Here is an 8,226-nt window from a genome sequence, read left to right as displayed (position 1 = left end):
TTCACTGTTTGGTTTCAAGTATGTCTTTCTAGTTAGCCCTGGGTGGAAGAACAAAAGTATTCCTTGAGAAGAGTGGTTTTTCAAGGACACCCTTGAAATACACCCTTCATACAAGTGGTATGTTTGCCAAACAAAATACACAGTTTCTAACACACTATGACTAACTCAGATAAATATATTCTCCAAAGAGAAGTCATCATTTCACTCTGTCTATATAGAGATGGATTTAGTAAACAGGTTAAAACAAAGGTCTTCTATTACCTGAGGAGATGGGTCCAAAAAGTATTGCTTTGATTTATGTACAAGAATGTCCTGCCTATGTTTTCCTCTAGGAGTTTTATAGTATCCAGGCTTACATTTAGGTCTTTAATCCATTTTGAGTTTAATTTTGTATATGATGTTAGAGAAAGCTCTAATTTCATTCATTTACAGGTAGCTGTCCCGTTTTCCCAGCACCTCTTATTGAAGAGACTGTCTTTTCTTCATCATATATTCTTGCCTCCTTTGTCATAGTTTAATCAACCATGAGTGTGTGGGCGTATTTCTGGACTTTCTATCCTGTTCCATTGATCTATGTGTCTGTATTTGTGCCAGTACAGTACTGTTTTGATTACTGTAGCTTTGTAGTATATTCTGTAGTCAGGAAGCCTACTTCTGCCAACTCTATCTCCTAGAGTAATAGAAATAAAAGCAACAAACAAACAAACAAACAACAGAGACTCAATTAAGCTTAAAAGCTTTTGCACAGTAAAGGAAACCATAAACAGAATGAAAAGAAAACCAACTAAAAGGGAGAAAATATTTGCAAACAGTGAGACCAACAATGGACTATTTTCCAAAATATACAAGCAGTTCACACAGCTCAACATCAAACAACAACAACAACAACCACCTAATCAAAAAATGGGCAGAAGATCTAAATAGTCATTTCTCCAAAGAACAAATACAGATGGCCAACACACACATAAAAAGATGCTCAACATCACTCATTATTCAAAAAATGCAAATCAGAACTACAATGAGGTATCACCTCACACCCGGCAGAATGGCCATTGGCAAAAAGCCTACAAATAGTAAACAAACACTGGAGCGGTTGTGAAGAAAAAAGAACCTTTCTACACTGTTGGAGGGAATGTAAACTGGTGCAGCCACTATGGAGAAAAGTATGGAGATTCCTTAAAAAAACAAAAAAATAGACTTAGCCTATGATCTAGGATTTTCATTCCTGAACAAATACCTAGAAAACACAAAAACTCTAGTTTGAAAAGATGCATGCACCCCAATGCTCACAGCAGCACTATTTACAACAGCCAAGACATGGAAGCAACCTAAATGGGCATCAACAGATGACTGGATAAAGAAGAAGTGATATATATATATCTCTCTCTCTCTCTCTCCATATATACATATATATGGAGAGAGAGAGAGAGAGAGAGAGAGAGAGAGCACAAGAGAGAAATACTACTCAGCCATAAAAAAGAATGAAATAATGCCATTTGCAGCAACATGGATGGACCTAGAGATTATCACACTAAGTGAAGTAAGTCTGTCAGAAAAAGACAAATATATGATATCACTTATTATGTGGACCCTTAAAAATGATACAAAGTTATCTATAAAACAGAGACTCACAGATACAGAAAACAAACATGGTTACCAGGAAAGGAAGGGAAGGGAAGGGAAGGAGCTGGTGAGAGGATTAAGTTGGAAAATTGGGATTGACAGACACAAACTATTATGTACAGAATAGAGAAACAACAAAGTCCTACTGGACAGCACAGGGAACTATATTCAATGGCTTGTTGTAACTTGTAATGAAACAGAATATGAAAAGACTATGTATGTACATATACATGTATAACCGAATCACTATGTTATATACCAGAAACTAACATAACATTGTAAATCAACTATGCTTCAATAAAAAATGGAAAAATTAAATAAAACAAAGATCCTCTGTCAACATAATTTTCAACAGTATTATAAAGGATGGCAAACATATCTCTTTGACAAAAAACTTTCACTATCTCAGACACCAAAGAATATGCTCAAGCAAAACATTTTTGCTTAGATTCAGAGTGTTTGATATTCATATACTCTAAAGGATTTGAATTTTAGCTGAATTTAAAACTAACAGTCAACATTTAAAAGGTAAATATTATTCCCCAAATTTTGTGCTCTATTTTGCATAGCATGTGTTGTGCTTCCTAAGAAAAGAGGTGTTTTATTTTCTGATTAATTATCTACTTCCCATGGATCAGTGTTGGAAGCTTGTCAAACACAAGTCAGGGACGCCCTGTTCGGTATTCATGCAAATAGGATTCAATTATCCCCTGTAAGTTTCCAAAACTTGCATAAGTCATTAGTTTGAAAAACATGAGAATTAATGCAGGGGAATTTTGAGATGATGTCAAAGATATTTTAAAATTATTCCCGTTTAAACTTTGATTATTCATACTCAGAAAGTGCCTGATGCAGCTGATTTTAACTACTACAAACCATAATTTGCACAGTAAAAACACAACTTGCCGACTTCATTATTTTGAGCATATTTTGTCTAAAAGTTAACATTTCTTTAGATTAAGTTATGGCTATATTAGATAGCCAATGTGACTCAAATTAAATATGCCAGTGAAGTACACCTAAATCATCTCCTTAGATGCTTAATCCCATCCAATTCATGTTATAATTATGAACATAAACAGAGGCTCATTTTCTACATGTGTGGGGTGGTTTCTTCCATTTACTTGTAAAAGTTTTAGCCCTGCCTGTCCCCACAATTATACACTTATTTACATTATGCCTTCAAATATTTTAAAATTTTTTATTAATATCAAATGCCAATTGATCATTCATCAAATTCAAGGCCTACACAAGGCACTGGGTACTGAAATATGCCAGCAACCTATCAATTTGCTAAGCTCCTAGTCTGTAAAATATATTTTATTTTTATTGACAATTAGATAATCACTGTAGTGAACTGATCACTTTGATAAGCAAATCTCTGCTAAATGGTTTACTTCTCTTCACCCTTTGATAGATGAAATGATCTATTATGTTTATTATGCATTTTATCTCCTCCCACTTTGTCTATAAACCCCCTCACATCAGGTTCTCTGTCCTACTGCTCCACCAAAAATGCCCTTATGTATATTAGCAATGACCTCCACCTTATCAAACACCTTGAACTGTCAAGCCTCAGCTTTCCTGACTTAGTGGCAGCATATGACACAGTTTTTCAAGCCCTCTTCTTTAAAATAAATCCTTCAGTTCACCTAGATTCCAAGTCTTCACATTTTCCTAAATTGTCTGCCGTCCTCTGGCTGAGTCTGCCTCAGCTCCCTGATGACTAAATTTTAAAGTGATGTAGGTCTCTCAGTTTTCAATCCTTCTCGTTTGGTTTCTCTTTCTGTATTCACCCCCTTGTTTATTTTATTTATCCTTATCATGCAAATACCCACACATATACACATTTTATGGTTCTCAGATTTATAGCACTACTCCTGAACTCCAGACATGTATATCAACTATATAATTAACGTCTCCACTTTTCTGTCTAGCTCAAGTGCAAAACTTTTATTAACTTGTAGTGAAACAGAATATGAAAAGACTTGTATGTACATATACATGTATAACAGAATCAGTGTTATATACCAGAAATTAACATAACATTTAAAATCAAATATGTGTCAATAAAAAATGGAAAAATTAAATAAAACAGAGGTTCATAATAAGCTTTTGTTGTCTCCCTTACCTTCCCCTCCAATTGTCTTCCCTCTCAGTAAATGATAAATTGACCCTTCTGTTTATTTAGGTGAATTTCTTAGAAACATCCTTGACAATAAGATTTCTCTCCAAATCCACATCTGATCTATGAGCTATACCTGCCTTTAAAATATACATATATATATATACATATATATATAAAATCTGAACAAATCTCTTCTGTTTCTACATATCTGGTCTAAAACAGAATCATCTTTCCTCAGAATTTTTCCAATTTGTTTCACTCTGCTTTTGTCTCCACCATCTACTATGTTCTACTCTCAAATCAGTTAAGAGTTATTCTTTTAAAATGTAGTCAGAAGATGTGCTAATCTACTTAAAAGCCTCAGATGGCTCCAGAACTCATTTGCTTAAACCCAAAGCTCATGAAAGGACCTCAGCATCTCCTGCGTTCCCTCAACTTCAGCCTTCTCCAACCTCATGCCAGGCTCACCCCACCACCGTGCCTGCATATTGCCTTCTCTCTTCTGCCTCAGATGCTTTCACCCCAACATCAACATGCTCTACTCCCTACTTCCTTCAGTTTTCTGCTCCATGTCTGGCTGGACCAGCATCAAACATAAATGAAGCCGGCATTAGTTGAAGTGATTAGAATATATATATACATATATACACACACATATATAGTTTTTCTTTTTTTTAAGGAATTCTCAGCAAGTTAAAAGATTTACTACCATTCCGGCTTCATGTTAAGTCCACAGCCCCGGGGCTGGCCATGAGTGAGAGCATAGTCACAGGAGGACAGACCAGATGGTGAACAAACCCAGGCACCTGGCATGAGTCCATCTCTCTTCACTGGATCCCTGCTCCACGGAGCAGCTGCTGGTGAGTCCAACTCTTCAGTGTCTGCCCCACTCACCCTGGCAGTGCTCCAAGACCAAGGCAGGCAGCCTCGCCACCCCCAAGCTCACAGCTCTGAGGCCGCCTCTACCCCCTAACACTGGAGGAAACTTCTAGGGTCAAGCACGGCAGATGTGGCCCATTGGAGGGAGAAACAGTGCTGAAGGAGCTGTCTCCAGGACAAAAGGACAAGACATGAATGTTCTTACAACCAAGGTCACAAACTGGCCACCCATGAGCCAGATTTTCTGACTGACAAGTCTGTTTGACCCCTTCTGCCTGCTCAGTGTTTCAAAAAATAATTCATTGCCAATATTTAAAAATTGATTTTATGTAAAAATCTCAACTTCTGGTTTTTCTAAGGAAAAAATAAAATTGAGGATATTTGGCAATGCTGGACCCATATTTTCATGTGGTACTTACTGGCTGTAGCTCGACAGCAGCTGCTCCTATGGACTGGATGCCCCGTTTCCAACTCACCCAGTCCCCACATCCCTGATTATAATGCCAGTCGGCAGCGGCTGCCTCCAATCAGTGCTGTTACACAAAGGAACAATGGAAGACAAGCCAGATGCAGCAAGGTCGCGGTCCTCATCACTCACTGATGCCTTGTGCTTGGCCCTGCAGGGACCTGAGTTCACAGAACTTAAACACACAGAGCATTCTCAGGTATCTCTCCTGCCACAGACTCTGCTTCTCCAGGGTACACTGGGCCCCACTGTTACCTGGGCAAGCCTAGAGAAGAACACTAAATTAATCATAGACGTTAATGGATGGATAGACACAGATCAACTGCTTTTGATCTTTCATTGAAAGATAGGGTTGGAGTAAAATGAAAACTGTTAATACTCTCATTCTGTCTTTAGGTCAGCTAGTGACACTCAAAAGTAAAATAAAACCAATGAGAAAACCATAAAGGTACTTCAGGAAGCCAAGACTGGGTCAGTCTGAACTTGGGGGCATAAGATGCGTTAGTCACATTCCTTGACTACTTATAAAACAAGTTAAGTTCTTGGAAAGCCATGTGGGTGAGGAGGAAAATGTAATGGCCAGCTCAGCAGAGGTTCTGGGCTCTCAAAGATCATCAGCCTCATTCTCCCTTAGGTTAGCGCTGCTCGTCCCTGCCTAAAAATTTTGTAGTTGGTATAAAATGACTTTCAGCGACGGAAGTGTCATCATTGTTGAAAAGGGATTGATAAAGGCCAGGGAGCAAAATTTGGCCTTCACCAACATAAAGCAGAGGAAGAGGATGCCCTCCTCACACTTCCTTCACTCTGCTGTGTCAGGGGCACCTTATCTGCCTGTCAGGGAGGCGGAGATCTTGATACAACCCAGATGCTTCCCACTGGGGCTCAGGATGCTCGGGGTCCAGAACCTCCCGGTGCCAAGCCAGCTGGGCATATCCAGGTCGGGCAGCTTGAAATCAGTCCTGGGCCTTGAATAGGTCCCTTCTTTGAAGGGATAGTGGCAGGGAAGCCCACAGGTGTGTGGGGGTTCTGGGCAGGGAGAATTAAGCTTCCAAGTATATCACAGATGTCATAAATGCAGCTCCCAATTTGTTTTACACACAGGATTTTAACCCAGAAGCCAGCCACTTCTTTCACAGGTAATCCCACCTTCTGAGGATCATCAAAGAGGACATTGGTCTTGACCTCGACACTGACAGTCAGGGTCCCAAGAGTGTTAATGGGGTCATGTTCCAGAGTTATGCTTTTATCCCTGTGGTGTCCTACTCCCCTCACATCACAGTTCCCCCAGGAAGAGCTACCAAGCCCGTTCGAGAGGATGTGTGCAGGAGCCTGCATCTGGGGGCTCCTAGCAAAGAGTGGATCCTCACCGGATTAACTACCAAAGGCAGACGTCAGGCAGTAATGTGCTGCTGCAACGGGGAAAGGAGTCCAATGTGAAGTGAACTCAACTTTGATTCGTCCAGAGTTGACTGAGCACTTTAAAGGGAGAGTGAGGGTGTGTGAAAGTGGCCTCGGTAGAACCAGGGATGTGAAAATCTACTAAACATAGGCGGGAAGGGGGGGTCGGTGTGAAACTCACCTGGGTATGCTCACCGGTGCTTACTGAGCTTAGGATTCCACCGTCTCACGGAGGCTGGAAGACAGGGTCACAATCTTCAGGCATTGGTTGCAAGGAGCAGTAAATTCTCTTGATAACCTTGAGTTTTCCTACTTAGATAGGCACTTAAGAGGGGCTAGAGGCATCTGAGGAATGCAGCCTGGAGACTGTTAGAAGCTTTGTTAGTGTTTTGTTTAAGCCTTTAGAGGCCAAAGTTAAGGCTTATTCAAGAAGGGGGATCAGGGGAGCCTGTTTGGAGTTTGGTGAAGAAGATAATCTTGCCATCAGCGCTGTGTTTAGGCTGGCGTGATTGTTACCCATCACTGAGGCAAGACAGTTCCGAATAGCCTGTTTTCTGAAGTTCCTGCCTAGAAACCCTCTCAAGGAATCCCTGGACTCACCTCACTTTTTCCAGCCACTGACGACAGATCACTGGCCTTAATTTTCAGATGTCCTGTCTTGAAACTTACTTTGTATGATATGCGTTTGTGAATGTCTGTTTCAGGGAGGAGAGTAGGTCTGGTTCCTGTTAGTCTATCTTACTTCTATTCCTTGATTTTAAATCTCTTTCATCTTACGTTAATGTAGTCACTTCAGCATTCTCTTGATTTTGGTACTTGCATGGTATGTTTGTATAATCTTTGGTTTTTCACTTCTGTACATCTGTATATTTAAAATTGGTTTCTTGGAAGATAAAGCATGCCCCCACCCCAGTTGTTGGGGGTCGTTTGGCTTCTATCTCCCCAGGAAATGTTGGCTGTGGTCAGTTGTAACAGTAAATACAACAGAATCCTAATGTAAACATAACATCATTATACTGCAGGGCTCTCTGTTGAAGGCATTGCCCAAAGGGGGGGGCGGAATCTGAGCTTTAAAAAACTTAATAATTTTTTAAATTTAAAAAATTGGATTTTTTTAGACAATATATAGCAGTTACAAATTTTTTTCTCCAGTCTGACAATCTTTGCCTCTTAACTGACATTTTTTTCAATATTTATTCTTTTTTAAAAAATTTTTATTTATTTTGTAGGGGGAGGTAATTAGATTTATTTATTTATTTATGGTTTAGAGGAGGCACTGGGAATTGAACCCAGTACCTTGCGCATGCTAACCATGCGCTCTACCCTCCCCCCTAACTGACATGTTTTAAACCTTGTTGGTATGTTTGGATATATATTTATCCTTTTTTCTTATTGTTTTCTACTTATGCCCCATATACTTTTTGCTTGTTAATTTTTTCTGCCTGGCTTTGAATCAATCAATTTGTATTTTTAGTTTATTATTAGCTTATTAGTTATATTCCTCTGCCTGAATTTTTTAGTTGTTGTCCTAGGGTTTAAAATATGCACCTTTTGTGTATTACTTCCTAACTTTAAAAAGATACTATACTACCTTGTTCACAATATAGGAGCAAACATTTTTTATTTCTGTCTCCCATTGTTTTTGTTGTGCCGTCATGTCATTTATATTTATACTCATTAAAAACATCTAATTGTTGTGTTAACTATTTACAGTTTCAACAATTAAATGCTG

General features: G+C 39.2%; 1 protein-coding gene across 1 annotated transcript; it reads right to left on the bottom strand.

The window, feature by feature from the left end:
- Positions 1-5,978: 5,978 nt before the first annotated feature.
- Positions 5,979-6,431, bottom strand: LOC140693682 (ganglioside GM2 activator-like). The gene has a single exon (XM_072957389.1). It carries the CDS (start codon positions 6,429-6,431, stop codon positions 5,979-5,981), a length of 453 nt encoding a protein of 150 aa, XP_072813490.1.
- Positions 6,432-8,226: the final 1,795 nt, after the last annotated feature.

This window comes from Vicugna pacos, unplaced genomic scaffold (genome assembly GCF_048564905.1).
Source record: "Vicugna pacos unplaced genomic scaffold, VicPac4 scaffold_20, whole genome shotgun sequence".
In the NCBI taxonomy this organism is placed as follows: domain Eukaryota; kingdom Metazoa; phylum Chordata; class Mammalia; order Artiodactyla; family Camelidae; genus Vicugna; species Vicugna pacos.
Note: the sequence above shows the minus strand (reverse complement) of the source record. Positions and strands in the feature narration are given on the sequence as shown.